This window comes from Epinephelus lanceolatus, chromosome 5 (genome assembly GCF_041903045.1).
Source record: "Epinephelus lanceolatus isolate andai-2023 chromosome 5, ASM4190304v1, whole genome shotgun sequence".
Taxonomy (NCBI): domain Eukaryota; kingdom Metazoa; phylum Chordata; class Actinopteri; order Perciformes; family Serranidae; genus Epinephelus; species Epinephelus lanceolatus.
Window position 1 is genome coordinate 25792938 of NC_135738.1, and position 16959 is coordinate 25809896.

Sequence of the window (16959 nt, forward strand, 5' to 3'; positions counted from 1 at the left end):
TGTTCATGTTTATTCATATACTGATTAACTCTGCAACTGCTGTTTGTGCCTGTTTTCTAATTAGCATTTTGTGTGAGGCGACATCCCAGTAAATTACATGTATGTTGGGCAAGCATAGCTTATCATTTCAGTGAGAAGGTAAGTGTGGGATGATCCTGTAAGATAGTGTGCACCGTATGGGCATGTTTGGAAAACAGATAAACAAAACAACAAAGAGGATGAGAGTGTAATAGGAGGACAGGTGGTGTGTTCAGCAGGGAGCAGGTAGGTGCGTGGGCGGGACCTTGCACCCCGCTGCTACTCTGATTGGACAGCTAGAAGGTTAGCTGTGACATCAGCGTCCTTGCCTTGGGCTTGTGACCCTGTCCAGTATCAATAACACACACGCACACACACACACACACACACACACACACAGCTTGGAACATTATGAATGGCCAAAGAGTGAAATCTGTTAATAAACTGACTAGCCTCAGGTTCATACTGTGACAATATTAATTTCTCCTCGGGAACATGGGACACACACTCTAAACCTCTCTTCCCCAACACACTCCTCCAGTGTCCCCATGCACACTGCACTATTCTATTAAACATCTTTGCGGCCTCTCAGGGCTTCCTCATGGGGGTTGTCGAGGAGCATGAGGACCTACTATCAACAGATGTGTTTGAAATGTGCTTTTTAAACATCTTTGCGGCCTCTCAGGGCTTCCTCATGGGGGTTGTCGAGGAGCATGAGGACCTACTATCAACAGATGTGTTTGAAATGTGCTTTTTAAGTATTTTATTCACCTCTAATGAAGTTATACTTTTACATGTATGGATCATATCTGAGAGGACAAACATTTGCGTTTTGGATGTGGCTACCCGGCATTAGGCACTTGTGATTAATGACAACATGAAGATGTCTCACAGATGTAAGAATATCTGTAAAAAGCGTTATATCATCATTTTAGCCCAAGTAAAGTCCCTTAAGGAACTCAGTGCACACTATTTTAACCAAATGAGAGAAAGTGAATATATAATTTAACAGTGCATGTGGCTGCACGCTCTCTGAAGCTTTTCCTGTCCAGTAGCTGAGTGAGAAGATCTTGATAATTAGGGATTGTGTGAAACTTTCTGGGGTGCTAGTTAATTTAGTCTCTATTTTTATTATCTCAAGTGATAACAGCAAACATAGTTTGGCGATAAATACGTTTCACAAATTCCTTTGTGATTGTGTGCTTGTAAAAGAATGTGACCACTGTCAAAATCACATCTAGAGTACCATTCCAAACAGCCGAGTCGCAAGAATAAAATGTTGGCACTGTATGATTTATACATGTCATAACATTTATAAAATGATGTAGTTAAGATTACATATTATAAACTGAGTTGTTCATCTGCACCAAGCAGCAGACAGCAGCAGACCACTGTTTAAGACCAACAAACCAGAATATGTATTTTTACCAACACGTCAGGACATTTCCAGCCTTGTTTGTAACAACAAAACTGGGTATTTTAACCCAAAACATGATCTTTGCCTAATCCTAACCTTGTAGTTTTTTTGCATGAACCTAACCACATGTTAACCACAGCACTGTCACAACACAAAATTCAAATGAGAGAAACAAAGTCAAAGTTTGCTACATATGAAACCTGCAAATTTCACATATCCGTGGTTTGTAGAAATGCACAATTCCAACATTTATTCTGATGAGTGGGTTGTAAAAACTTGTATTAATCAGTAAATTAATCAGTCAATGATAAAAATCCATCTACAAAATTTTTGTGACCTAATAGTGCCGTCATTTAAATCATTAAAGAGCCACAACCAAAGCCAGATGTGCTACAACCTACTGCCAGGTGGCAAACTGGTTTCCACATGCAAAATATCACATATGTTGACAGGTCAGCAGGGGCTCTCTTTAGACATGCAAATGCATCAAAGTCAACACAAACATCTGGCAGCTTAGCGCTTATGTGTTGTCAGACAATACAGTAAATTTAAATGCATTAAATACACTGAAACACTGCTTGTATAGTTGTATGTGCATGTAAATGAGTGGAATATACAGAAACTACTGCAGAATGTTTACTCCAAAATAAATGATCAACAAACTCCAAACCTTAACAAGCGTAGTGTACATCTGCCTTTGACACAAAATAAATGTACACTGTGTATGTGCAGATATGTACACATAGGTATATAAAAGATGACAGAAAGAGACAGACAGACAGACAGACAGACAGAACAAGGGCAAAGAAAGACAGAGAGACATTTCTTCCATATGTGCCTCGGATATTAGGACAGCTGGTTGCTGAATACTTGAAGGATGCTGTTTATCTAACTTGTGGGAGGCAATTACTTACACTGTGCTGCACAAAGACAAACACACACAAAGGAAAGCACACAGGCAGACATACGCTTGCACATTTACACACGTATGTGCATCACATACACACTTCATGATGCAAACAACAATGGAGAGATGCTCAGAAATACCCGCACTTACACACACACGCGGTACACTTCATGCTACTACCAGACTGAGAGGAAGTCTAATTAATTCAACCCGAGCTCACTGTAGAAAGCTAACAATGATATTTAGTCTAAATTTAACACTTTGCACACAGGCTCTCATCCAACCTGATTTGGAAGTAGCAGATAAAAAGATAAAATGGGGGAATGTTTCTAAAAATCAAAGAAAAGAGTATTGTTTTTAAGAACCAAATGGATTTTTTTTCAAAAATCACTAAAGGCATAATTGGTTCATTTTTATTTCTGTCTTAAAATTACATGTCAGAGCTGTAACACACTTAGCACCTGTTGCTTGGTAACAGACAGATGCATATGCATTTTAGTCTTAACAATAGCAAGCTTTGTGGTCAGAAACATAATGCATTGTGCAGTGCTTCATTTGTGTAATCCAGTGGTTCTTGGTCTTGTCCAAAACACACACCAGTGTACATATATGTGTAGCAACTGTTGGAGAGAATACAGTACATGAGAGGAGAAGCATGCCTTCAGACAGTGGCGTCAGCAAAAAGCTTTTGCAGTTCTATGGCATGTGATCAGTTTGCCAGCATTAGCAAACGGCTGAGCTACTGTCTGTGTTCCCAGAGATCATAACAGCAGTAATAGCTGCTTTCTGAGCTTGTGTGAAGCCAGACCCAGAATAATCCATTAAAAGCAAGTATATGTGTGTGTGTTTGTGTCAGTATAGCTGGTTCAGGTATCCTCCACTGCCCATAGCAGTGTTAATATTCTGCACACACTGGGTGCGGCCAAACCCCATTAATCATGTTTGTGAATGTCTAATCTCAACGTTACTTGCGCTGGTTTCATTTTCATGGCTGTCTGCAAGATTTATAATGGCGTTTGGAGAAGGTGTATGTGGTGAGTGTGTGTGTGTGTGTGTGTGTGTGTGTGTGTGTGTGTATGTGAGATGTAATACATTGTTACGGAAGTATGCTCTTAAATGTGTCACCTTGTTGAGGAGAAGAATGTCCTGAACGTGCAGTTAATGCTCCCAGCGGGGGAACCAGCATGTTGATACACACATCTGTTCCTTTGAATATGTTCCTGTGTGTTACCTTTGCACCTGCAATTGTGTGTGGAGTCTGAGCAAGTGTGTGAATGTGTATGGGGTCACAAAAGTGCAAAAAGCTTGACTGGGTTATGGTGGCATGTGTGCCCGTTCGTTACCATGGTGACCCTAAGTGGTCTTTCAAGAGATGTCCATCCGGATGATGAGATCAGATTACATCAATGAAGAGAAAGAGCGGAAACAAACACAGGGGTGAGCAGGGGAATGAGTATAGAGAAGGGAAGCAAGAGGGTAGGGGGATGGGCCTAGGCGACCTGTTAATGGAGTGTACCAAAGGGATCATCAAACACACACACAGCTGTGACCAGACACACACATGTACACACAGACAGACCACAAAATCAGATAATCTTGGAAGCATCCATTTCTTTGAACCGCCATCAATGACATAAGCACACACAGACACACACATACACACACACGCACACACACATAAATACATACCCTCAAACACCCCATGATACCAAGTGCATGCTAGTTTTGTGGTCCAGTGGCAGTCAGTGAGTGAGGAAGGACAAACAGATCTCATTACTTGAGACTAAGAGTCTGCTTGAAGAGCTGGATGCGGATGACCCTGGTAAATGGCGGACAGCGGGACTGTTTGTCTAGACGAAGACTGTCTAGAGACATTGATCTCAGACAGCAGACCAATGGACTGACAATCACTGAGTAAAGACTGGGAGTTTTTCCAAGCCGTTCTTCATAGTGGAGGAGAAACTGGTTGCACGTGATCATGGGAACTCTAACATTTGATCCAGTCATTGATTCTAAGTACACATTTAAGGCACATCTAATCTTGTTCACGGGGGCTATATGTGCATCTATCAGCGCTAGTCTAAGTGAAAATGAAGGATGAAAACATGGGATCACATGCCAATTTTTAGAACCATAAAAGTCCAATTTTTATCTCAATATCAGGTTCTTTTTTCAGCAGGTTCACACTGTAGATCAAAGATGTGAACCAAGCTTGAAGATTCTCAGTCAGTGAAGTCACAACATCATTTATTTGTGGCAGCAGAATGGGAAGTAACTGTGTCTCCTAAATGATTAAAAGTTTTAACCACTTTGTCATCCTTCTTTCAAAATTATAAAGACAAATGTCCATTTTACCTTTATGTACATCATCATCATCATCATCATTGTCATTGGCATAATTGTCATCGTCTTCCTCATACGGGGTGTCAGCTATAAGATATCACATGTGTTAATACATAACTGATAAAAAGGAAATATCATGATTTTCATTACTGTGTAAATACTTAGTTACTGTAAATGGTAAAGTAAATTAATCACAATTTTCACACCAAATACTCATAGTGGCTTTCTACAGTGAAGTTACTAGCACTATACAACTACAACATACACTACTGTATGTTATTGCTATATGCAGACGACTAAACATTTGAGAGTCCACAAAACACAGCTGAGCGCTACTCAGTATGCCACTCAATCTTTGAGAGGGTGAGGGAGGACATAAGCTTGAGTAGAACAGATGATTTGAATAGAAGAATTGTGTAACTATATTTGAGCGGGCAGGATTCTCACACTCGTAATGATCAAAGCTGCTTGCACATTTTTGGCAGACTGAATCACCTCAGCACAAAGGCTAAATCGAATGTCCACCCTCTGGACTTTCGGACTAAGCCCTTGTGGACTTTAGTTGTACATACAGTGACATGTTCACGGTCATCATGTCAACTTTGGCAGGGTGTGAGACTGCAAAGCAGCTAATAGACAGGCTTCAAGTCTGTTTCACTCTTTATTGTAAAAACGTTTGAGCACCAACTACAATCACGTACAGTGTGATTGCTGCAGCACTATGCTAACGTTTTAATATAGTAACTGTTTACCAGATTCATTATAGTCCATTTTGTTTTTTTAGTAGGTAATAGGAAATCTACAACATCACATCTGTATTGCACTGATTTGTGGGTTACTAAATCAGTGAATTCTAGTGAAGTCTGCACCCCAAGCGGACTCTATTGAAGTCTGCAGAAAGTCTGCTCGAGGCCCCTTGTAGACCGGATGGATTCTGGATTTGGCCAGCCCTCAGCACTCGCAGACTTACCAGGAACGCGCAAGGCTGCAAGTCTGCAAGTCTGCAAGTACCGGAAAGTCTGTACATCTGGATTCAGTCAAACTAAGCTGAGTCAAACTGAGAGTAGAGTGTCACCTGTTTAATTTGACCAGGAAGTGCAACACTTGTCATGTTCTTAGACCCTTTCTTTTACTTTCAACATAAAAGCTGGCAAAGTGGCATTCTTTAACCACCAGAGAGAGACTAAGAGCAGCATTTAGTGTTTGTATTATCTCAAAAATCAAAATTTGTTAACACTAAATGACCAAAATCAAATTTAATTTGTTGGCACATTATCTATTTTTCAAGCCATTATAGCACAGCAATTTTGAGCATCAATTTAATTTAAAAGTAGTTACTGGCTTTATATCATATTGGCCGTGTTATCAAGTGTGCTTTTTTGAACCAGATATTGGGTTTACTTATTTTGTACGTTTATACTTAACAGAAAAAAATATTAAAACTAATAAAGGAAAATTTATGAATGAGGCTCATTGTGACCTCCAAGCTGAATGCTGCCCTAAGAAATCTAATGAGTCTAATATGAGGTGGGGTGGCACAAATCCAACATACCCATATGAATAAACTAGGAGAAGGTCTGTTGGATTGCCAGAATTTGGCTGAACTTGAAGTGCAGAACCACACATCTCAGGTGCTCAGAAGCTGCCAAAACAGCTGGAGAAAATTGAGATAACAGACTCAGAAATTACCGCGCAAATGATCAGGATTGCACGCTCAAATCTTTTTGCTCTTATACGTCTGTGCACTCTTAAAAGTTGACCTGCAGACTGAGTAGTGCTCAGAATTTGTTTTGTTCTCTCTCAAATCTTTTGACGTCAACATACCCCCATACTGCTAGAGCATGGATTACATCCTTTATATTTCTGCTAACGTTTATGTTTAACAGGAAATAACTAGCTTTTAATATTGGTTGGCTACTGTACACTGCAAGAAAACAGACATGCTGTGTAAAAAGCAATAAATAATTGAGGAAGACCCTTCGGTTTACCTAAAATGGGGTTTTAAATTTGAAAGCACTCTTCAGCTGCAAAATGAGGCTGGTTAAACAGCTTGCTCTCATTAAATTTTGAAACGTTTCCACTCAAATTGTGATGAATATCTTGCAGTAAGTAAAGCCAAACAATACTCTCAATATTGAGACTTGAATGTTAAGACAAAAGTCCAAGTGACATGAAATGATATAGAAGCAGTTAGGTCAGCAGTGGGTTTTACATACAAAACGCTATGGGAAGTTTCACTATAAGGCTCTGCTGTATTTACCATCTGAGTCCAGATAGTCTTCCGCCACTACAAAAAGAAAAAGAAACACATTGTGCAATTCTTACATCTTCAAAAATCTTGCATTAAAAAAGGACAGCAATCATCACACTTGACCAGGAATGGACTCCAGTCTACTGCTGTGAACTAAACTATGTCTCCCATTAGAACAAAATCAATGGTCTTCATTAAACTACACAGTGTGACACATCTTTCCCTGTACAGCATACAATATTTCTTGCCTCAACAGGCCACAAATCTGTCCTACTAACAGGTGAGCTAATAGACATATATGCTAATGCTTACCTATGTAAGCATGGATGCTAACACTCGTCACACACACACAGACAGTCACAAAGACAAATAGACGGATCATTTAGTGAGATTTACCCAGTCTGATCTCATCATAAAGATGTTCCTCTGCTTCAGCTGGTGATTAACAAGGGTGTGAGGACATTAACAGGAAGACAGAGATGAGTGTATGAGTGTGTGTGTGTGTGTGTGTGTGTGTTTATGGGGTCAGGGGAGGGGAAAGAGGCTAATTATTCATCTCTGAGTCTGGTAGTAGCATGATTCATCTATTCATCTATCTCTCATATTTCTAGTTTGGAGCAGTATCAGAGTTAGTGTCAGGGTACAAACAATTCTGTTGATATTTACTTCACATATGCACATTCACACACACGAAAACTAGTCTCCGGGTAAATCAAAGTCCCTGAAGGTGTACATGTTTTTGATTTGTTTGTCACCTTAATCAGGAAGGTGAGACAGGAAAAGATGAAGAAACATACCCTCCTATCATTACCCCGCTCTTTCACTTGCCTTACCTCCTCTTGTCCTACATTGCAAATGAGCCCTATTACTATTAGCAACTCATCCATTTATGAATGCAGATTAGATGAAATGCATTATGTATCAAACCAAGGGTCATCCATCCCTAAAGGGAGTAGCTTCTCAGGCCTAGCCTCTGTGTGCACCAGGAGGGCTGGTCATTCCCTGCTAAGACTGCATGCTCGGACTACTGGACTAGACAGAATTTGGTTACCAAAACAAACCTGAACTGCCTGGGCTTTAAGATGTTCGACAACCAGCTGACATCAATGACGTATTTCTCAGTTTATATCTCAGGACTCAAAAAGCATAGTGACTGCAACACAGAAATGGTTATGATGGTCAGTGTTGCATAACACAGCCAGATGGTTTACTTGGCTGGGCCATGGTGCTGGCAGCCATGCGACTGTAAGCTTGTCTCCTGCATGGCCAACATGAAAGAACGGCAAAACATTGTGTGTTCACATTAGTGGCAGGGTTATGGATTCAGCTGCACCGACAGATCCATTCAGTAGATGGAGGCATACTGGCTGCTGTTGAGTCATCACAGTTCCGTTAACATTTGTGTCAACATCAGTATGCATCACCGTTTCCAACAATGCTGTATCATTCGGTTTTGTTCAGCAAAAACATGAGTCTGAATTGTTGAATTGGAACTGTTTATCATCTTAGTAATTCCTGTGTAAAAGGGAGCAGTACTTCCATAAAACACGCACGATACTTTGAAGACAAGGCATCAAAGCATACAGGCCGAAGTCTACTGGTGAACGTTTCAAAGGTCAGAGAAGCTGGGCGACAGAAAACATCTAGGAAGGGGTGAGAATTCTTCCATATGTATCCAGGCGGAGAGAAGGGGTCTCGTCAGTGGTTTAAAATAGTGTTTTTGTGTTGTTTACTACTGAATGTTTCTGAGAAAGAAGGAGGGATAGATAACAGTGTTTGCGTGTGTGTGTGTGTGTGTGTGTGTGTGTGTGTGTGTGTGTGTTGTGGTTGTTTGCACAAAATCCAAATTGAAATTCCAAATTGACCCTTAATCTGTACTTCCTGTGCCTCTGTAGATCTGAAAGGAACATGAGGGGTCTCAGCATGAGTGCAGCCGCGCACTCTCTCTCCAGTCTTTCTGAGGACATGAGGGAACTGTTTCCATTAGGCTAATGTGGGTTTGATCCATGGTGATGTATGTGAAGTGGCAGGATGTAGGGTGTGGGGTCAATGTGAGGCTGGGTGTCTGTGGACAGGTGATAAGAAGAGGGAGAAAAGCAGTTATACGTTCAGGGGGAAGCACTCTCAGAGAGGGAGAAGGACACAGTGTGTGTATGCATACCAACAACCAACAGCACACGGGACCTGTTTGAATTTGCATGCCCTCTCCTTGAAGTAATCTCAGATTTAGACTGAGATTGCACACATAAATCAAGTGGATTCAAACAGGGCCAGGGACTAATTGCTACACTGTGGGTGTAGGGTTGACACACTGAAGTGTGTGGGAGAGATACAGGGTGAGAAGAATAGTATGGAGTTTACCTTCTACGTCATTACAGTCATAGTCTTGAGTGAAGCATGAATGGAGACAAAAGCACACACACAAACACATGAAAGCGAAGCCACTGCCCCTCTGTGTAAAGCAGAAAACAGCACATTTACAAAGTGGATGAAATGACAATTCACAATGTCAAGCTCATACGACACTGAAATGACTCCCAGGTTGAGCGATTACATAACTGCTTTGCAGCCAAAAACATAGTGAAGTAATGGTGTGCTTTGTATCTGACAAGTATGAGAGCATAGGTATGTCTGCTCTGACAGTCATGAGAGCCACATGTAACCATGAACTTACAGGAGATCCTAAACGTGACTAGTGGCGATGAAATACAGATTAGCAGCAGTAGTGTCAAGAAGTAGTAGTAGTTACAGTGTTAGGTTTAGGGAGGAAATAAAACACATACACACATATCATAGAGGGCAACCTACCTTTGACTCTCTCTCCACGGTTGAGTTGAATCTCTCCCTCCCCCTGTGGCGTGTAGGGCTTGACCACGATGAAAGTACGTCCTGGGACAGCACTGTAGAGTTTCCGTTTGGGCCCGCGGGGGCCCGTCAGTGCTGGGGGCGTGTGATGAGGGGGGCTTGGGTCTCGCTGCACTGAGCCAGGGCTGTAAACAAACACATATGTTACTGTGGTGATTCCAGGGAGCTGGTAACTGAAGCCCGTGGTCACCGACATGGTCGTCAGCGGGACGGCAACCTGGTGACACCCCCTGGTTGTTATGCTGGCCAGGGAGGGATTCATAAACAAGTCCAAGTGCCTGCTGATCAACAGTCAGTGTTCCATGGGAGAGTCATGAGAGGAGAGTACACTCCTCCCAACCACTCTCTCCCCCTCCTCCTCTTCTTATTCCCTCTCTTCCTTCTTTAATAGCACAGACAGATCCTTCTTGCTCCCTTTTACCCTCTCCTTCTATCTTTCCCCTCTCCCCCGCATCCTAACCGAGGTAGAAGCAGAAATGTTTAACGATAAGAGGGACTGCACTGCTTCCTTCTCTGTGTGGGTCTGTCAGATCCGTCTGGAAGCCCCCCTTAGGCAAACACATCCTGAGTTGGGGCTCCAGAAGAAGCCCCCTCCAGAGAGGGACAGAGATCCTTGTGTGTCCCCAGTTCCAGCTGCTCCAGGCTGGGTTACAGATCCTGCCTCGTCCTTGGGTCCTGGTACTCCTGCTGTGGAGGAGAGAGGCTGGGTCTGCTCCCCGACTCCCGCTCCTTCTCCTGGGAGTCCCGCCGCGTCTGCCTCTCCTCTCCCCTCCACCCCTCACACACACACGCTCGCTCACACACACTCACACACACTCTGGCAATGCTGCTGCTGCTACTGCTGCTGCTACTGCTGCTGCTGCGCTCCGTGGCTCCCCTCCCCTTTGACGGCTCGCTCACACTCATACACCACGAGCCCTCTATGTGCATTCTAGCCGTGTACACAGGCACATACACAGACAGCCCCCTCCACTCCTGCTAACATTGCACCTCCGCTAGCATGGCATACGCCACCGCCAGCATGTTGCTAACACATCGCTGACACTCACATACACACACCAGTCCCAGAGCACGATTGATCTCCTCCTGCCTGTCTGCCTGCAAGCGTGCATGCGCCATGGCTCCCTGAGGCAGGCTGTGAGAGTATGTGTATGTGTGTGTGTGCTTGTGTGCAGTGGGGCGGGGGGCAAAAAGCTCCAGCCCATTTGTTTTAATTGTTGCTCCTCCCTCTTTTCTTTTGCCTTGAATCCCCTCCTTCTTTCTCTCATTCTTTCGCTTCCATTTCACCCTCTTATCCCTCTCCTTCTCAACATTTCTTCGCATTGCATCTTCACTCTCTCCCTCTTTCCTTCTCTCTCTCTCTCTGGCGGTGAATTCTAATACAGCAGCGGCAGAGCTCCGCCTAGTCTTCATTCATCACTACTTTGCCACCACCATGTAAGTTGCGTTCAGCATTATTTTGCTGCTTGTGCCGTCAAAGCTTTCTTTTAAGCAACAACACATGTATTACATACATATATATAAATAGGAAGTGTATTTAATGAAATCAGATGTTTATGTGTAATCAGCTTTAGAGTGTGCTTGTGTGAATTACAACTTGACTGAATTGGGACTTTGATGCTATCTCTGCAAAATTTCCTTGAAAGACTAAAAATCTCTTAACCCCTTCGTCCCTGTTTATCCACCTTTCAACCTCTGTCAGTCTCTTGCCATTCCTCCCTCAGCATGTTGTATCAGTTACTTTATAACCACCGTTCTTTCATTCACCTGATTCTAGCCTCATATGCCCTTTCCCCTTCGTTCGCTGTTCTTCCATCTACCCCTTTCCTCATTTCAAGCCTTGTTTGTCCCTTTCTCTCCCCAACTCTCTATTGCTTCTCTTGCTCACCCCATCTCACACAGCCTCCCTTTCTCTGTCCCTCTCTCCATTGAAACAACGGCTTGCTGACGGCTTTCCAATTACCGCAGGGACTGAGGGGCCGGGATGGTTGCCGCATGTTAATGTCTGCGCCCCGGCGCTGAACATCAGCAGCACACACAGCTGAGATGAGGGAGGGCTGGAGAAGCAGGGAAATGAGGCTGTGTCAAAGTGACAAAGAGAGCCAAAAAAAATTAGATCCCTTAAAGGATATGTATTACAGTGACTCAAATCTACCTTCTCCACTCAAACACCTCCGCCACACCATACACCTACTGTGAGGTTATGCACACAGTTTAACCTCAGCTGTTCCCTGCAGTTGAGCTGATGACGGTTGGGTTGACATGATATCTATGTGTCAGACAGAGGGGAGGGGGTGGAGATGATTCCTGCTCTCTTCTCGTCTTTAACGACCTGTTTGTGTTTCACAGGAGAAGGCTTAAATTGGCGACTGTGCTTCAAGGTTTTAGATAAAAATACTGAAAGACATTTGGCTCACCATAGATCAGATATCATAAATTTTAAAACAGTCATAACTGTAAAATTTGATACGCATAAATGTCTTTTTATCAATTTTATTACATTTCAACAATAAATTTTCTGCTCTCTTTACATTTACAGTGTATTTGCTAGACTGGACAATTTCTCTCTTGAGAGTCATTTATACGAGATGTTCTTTAACTGTATATAGTCTACCATTATAAGCATTAGTATCATGGTCCACCCACGAGTTCTCTTTAGTAATATGCACTTCTTCATTACTACATATCCTCTCTGGCTTTAATACGGTTTAACAGCCCACTAGAAGGGTCTACCAAAAAAGCTTTCTACAGTCACTTTGAAATTAGACCAAATGAGAGCAAAGAGCAGACTCTTCTTTGTTGTTATAGTGACCAGGAAGCTTAAAAAACAGTTCAAGGGTTTCTAATTTATTTCTCATCTGCACTAAAGAAGGACATGACAAATACTCAGTGTTCTTGCCTTTGCTCTGAGTTGTGTGTCTTGATATTCTTGAAAAGGTTTCGTGCCTATTTTTGTTGTTCGTGCATTCCTGTTGAATACTGGATACGAAATAGTAGCCAAACTAGATTTATATATCAATTTCATTCCAGCATGATGTTTATTTGTGTTTTTCTCCAAAAGCAACAAATCACTTAGGCATCAGTGTAACAATTTTCAACATGCCACTCGCTTGATGAATTTTGCATGATGATACGATTCACTGTTTTCATATGCAAACTTGTGCTACATTCGACACAACAGCTTCTTTATTTTCTTGCATATTTTGCTTTGTTGCATCTTTTTTTCTCTTTCTGTCTCTTTCACTGTGCCTCATTATAAGTAGCTTCTACAAGATAGAGATGTAGGATCCATTACATGCACACACATACACAAGTACACACTCATATATACACAAAGTTCTAATGCAGTCTATTACAAAAGCTCCGTCGTTTCCTTGGACACCAGCCCTGCCTCTGTAACGATGGCAACAGTCAATAAAAGGAAAGGAAATATACCCAACAAATGCACTGATAAGTCAATAATATAAACCTGGATCTCTATATCAGTCAATGTGTCATCACTTACATTAAAATATATGCATTATTTTCCCAGCGTCCCATTTTCTCTCTGTATTCTACTTTCACACATTCATGTAATCTCACTGTGAAAAAAACAGTGCACCAAAGCTACTGAATGAGGTAGTATTAATTCAGTTTACACAGATCACAGTGACCGTGACTCCAAACACTGTTTAATTCTTCATACAAAAGGATATCAGACTAAATAAGTTGCAAACGTTAATGTGATCCTTAATAGGGTACAACAGGGATACTCAACTCGCTTTGCTCTAGGGCCACTTTTGCAAAATGACAGGAGGCCAGGAGCCAGCAAATAAGTAAATATCTATTAATGTGTAAAGAATAAGCCTGGTGGGGGACACTCCCCTGGCACATTTTTTGATAAACAAGATCTATGTAGAAGCTTTTCTAATTTACTCTGGCACCTTATTACATTCAAAGTACAAAAAAGAAAAAAACCCTACTGTGAAACAATTTATTTTCATTGTGAATTAGAAAATGTTCGGCGAGCCACTGGCACCCTATCTGGCCTGAGGTAGGTACTAATGGTGTACAACATGTTGAGGTTTCAACCAATGACTGTCTATAAAGATGGACCTGTCTACACCTCATCATACAAAAACTGAAGCCAAAATATCCCGGATATGGCAGCCACCATCTTGCACTGGTAATGTCTTTTGGAGCCAAAGTCTGTGGTAACCTGGGTCAAGACCTTTGAATTTATTCGCCTGGCATCATTACATGAAACAATGGTTTCTCGGTTAAAATAAAAAAACAACTAATGAGCCCTTTGGGTGGACTCACTTAGCCAATCAGGCCATGGGCGGGACCAACGTAGTTGTCAAGCTCTTGTTCAATGTTGTTGGGATTCACAGGACCACAGATGATTTATCATTTGGTAAAATCTAAACTGGAGATTTAAAGGCTTTTTACTCTGCATGCTCTTTGTTCTCCAAACAAAGAGAGCTATGTGACACCCATCTCCTCAGGAGATCTCACCTCACACCTCAGTGAGACTCAAGTCCCAAAACTTGATTGGACAGGACCTTTACAGTGACATGTGATTCTGATGTCACAGGCATCTGTAGATCTGTGCTCCCTTCCAACAGATCTCTCTCTGGCCCTGGAGCTACAACAACTGTCTTGCTCCAGCTGTTGAACAGCTAACACCTTTTTCCAGCTGGGCCTGGAACAGCACAGAGGCCCAGACCCTTGCTCCATAGCCCAAACCACTAAAGGGAGGGCAACTGATCATAGACTTTCTTGGAAACACAAGGTTTGCAACTAGTTTTCCAGCAACAAGGAACTAAGTGAGTTAGCACCCAGCATCTAACTCTGCTAAACCCTGAGCGACCAGCTTCCTCGGAGTTTCACCTTTGGAACAAAGGACACAACAAAGACTGCACCTGGAACCATCTTCCCAGCCTTCTTCTGCCGGCTAACAAAGCAGTACACCACCAAGTGACTCTTTCTCCCATCCATTCAAGGATCGGTAACGTAACAACTGGGCATAGCTTATCACAGCTTTACAGGCTAAGCAAGACTGTTTAACTTGTTGTATGTGATTTGATGCTGTTTACTGAGTTATTGTTGTGATAGTTTGCAGTTAGGTCACAGATTAGTTGGCTTCGCCAAAGCTAACTGTTTAGTTTGCTAATACTGTTCACAAACGGATTCTTGCACACACTAAACAATCTCTGCACTAATCCAGACCGTTTGCAACACAAATCACATTCACATAGACTCATGAACAAATAGGCTTTCAACAGAGCTACACCCAAACAGGCATCTCAAAGTTCCCGCTTCTTTTCCTTTGTCTTTGTCCTGACCACACGGTCAGACAAACACCTCCCCCGACCTGAAGCCAGCTTTGATTCGGCCATCTTGTAGTTCCGTGTTGTCAGCCATTTTGTTTTGTAGGCCAAACGGCTTTTTGATCACCACACCCGCCTTTGTCTTTCTCTTTTCTCTCTCGCACACACACACACACATATACACACCAAGCTTGTATATAGGTAGTTAGAATTTGTGTGCTTTGGTTTGCTTTGCTAGTTTGTGAATAAATATAATTCTTTGGAATCATACCTGCTGTCTGTTTAATGTTGCACAAGAGTGAATGAATAGTCAACCTCTGCTGCGTCTAGAACTCCGAAATCCTTCAGGCATTACCGTTAATTTTGGTTGTTATCATTAATTTAATTATTAATCAAACTCCAAATTAATAGTTTAGCCTGTTTTATGAGACTGATATCTTTAACTGGCTATCATTTTTCCCTTTACGGGAATGGTGCCCCACGAGGTGATTTAATGTTAATTAAGTCACATTATTTAACATAATTATTAATTATTAATAATGATTATTAATCATTTCTGATAGCCAATTAAATCCCTACATATTTGGTGTCCCTTGGTGAGACCTAATATTTATGTTTCCAACATTTTGGTGCCTCCGTTTGAAGCCCGAATTTAAATCCTTACAATGCTGTGAAGCGGTGTGCCGGCACCCATGAGGAGTAATAACAACAGTGGCAAGCGCTGTGGACATGATAGATACTGCCATCGAGGCTGTTCTAAATTGACATGTCTTCTTAATATTGCATGACATCGCAGCTTGTTTTACTTTCCTCCACTCCACTCTTAAAACCTGAGCAAAACAGGTATGTTGGCATGGGAGCGCATCACTGGGGACTTATAATGATGTCACAGTCAGGCGGAAACATTGGTCTCTACTGATTGGTTAGGGAAAATCGAATACCCTTCCCCAAGTGAAACTGATTAGATGGAAGCAATGTCAGAAGATAGAAATGCAGCGTAATGGGGTAACAGTAATGTCTAAAATCAGGATAGCGCATTAGCAATCTGCGTGGCATTAAGTGTCTGCTCATAAACACGTTTAACAGGCTTTGAGACTCTATGGTTTGGTATGGTCTATGGTTTCAACCTTTGTGAAGATGTCGTATAAATGCTAATGACTGTATCTTTGAAACATTTTGTTGTTTGGTTTTACCAAAAAGTCATTTGGTTTTTATAGCAGGAGTCAGAATGGGAAGAACCGAGAAAGTGTCTGTAAATATATCCTTAACTGTAAATTGCACAAGCAACCAATAACAAACAATGATGATGAGGTTTTGAGTTACATTTTGTGCAAAATCAAGAGCAAACACTATTGTCTCATTCATTACGTGCCTTTTACCCCTTTATCTGTGGTTTTGCATTTGGACCCAACTTGAGATTATTCCAGATAAGTGGCCCTTATCAGAGGTCTTAAGACAATAACCTGGGCACTCCAGCTATCTGATGCTTGATTAGGATCAATGAGACCACTAAACGACAAGTTAACATTTGAACAGCTCAATAATGAGTCCTGCTCCTCCTCAGTTTGGAAGTCAAAATCTATGAACTGCCTACATAACGCTGAAGATGCAACTGCAAATGTCAAAAAATGCCATTTACACAGATACTATCGGAATAAGCAGCTTCAGTGTAGCATTTTCTCACATGACTGCCCTGGCTCCTCAGGTAAATGGCTTTTTTCCTCAAATAGCCCAGCTCTCTAAGGTGAGATGAGCACATTATAAACAAAGTCATCATCAGCATCACATTTTGCATCCTAATGATCATCAGTATGTCCTTGCTTTGCTGCACTTGAATGAATATATG

At 41.9% G+C, this 16959-nt stretch overlaps 1 protein-coding gene across 3 annotated transcripts in view; it reads right to left on the minus strand.

Moving 5' to 3' along the window:
- The window catches only part of shank3a (SH3 and multiple ankyrin repeat domains 3a), a 284296-nt gene that overhangs the window by 75099 nt on the left and 192238 nt on the right, over positions 1 to 16959 (minus strand). For 2 of the 3 annotated variants that reach the window (XM_078167968.1, XM_078167970.1), the window contains 2 exons: positions 9745 to 9926; positions 9298 to 9321 (listed from right to left, as the gene is read on the minus strand). In XM_078167968.1, coding sequence (XP_078024094.1) covers positions 9298 to 9321; positions 9745 to 9926 — 206 coding nt within the window. The remainder of the gene's footprint in view (positions 1 to 9297; positions 9322 to 9744; positions 9927 to 16959) is intronic. The other variant, XM_078167969.1, reaches the window with a different exon arrangement.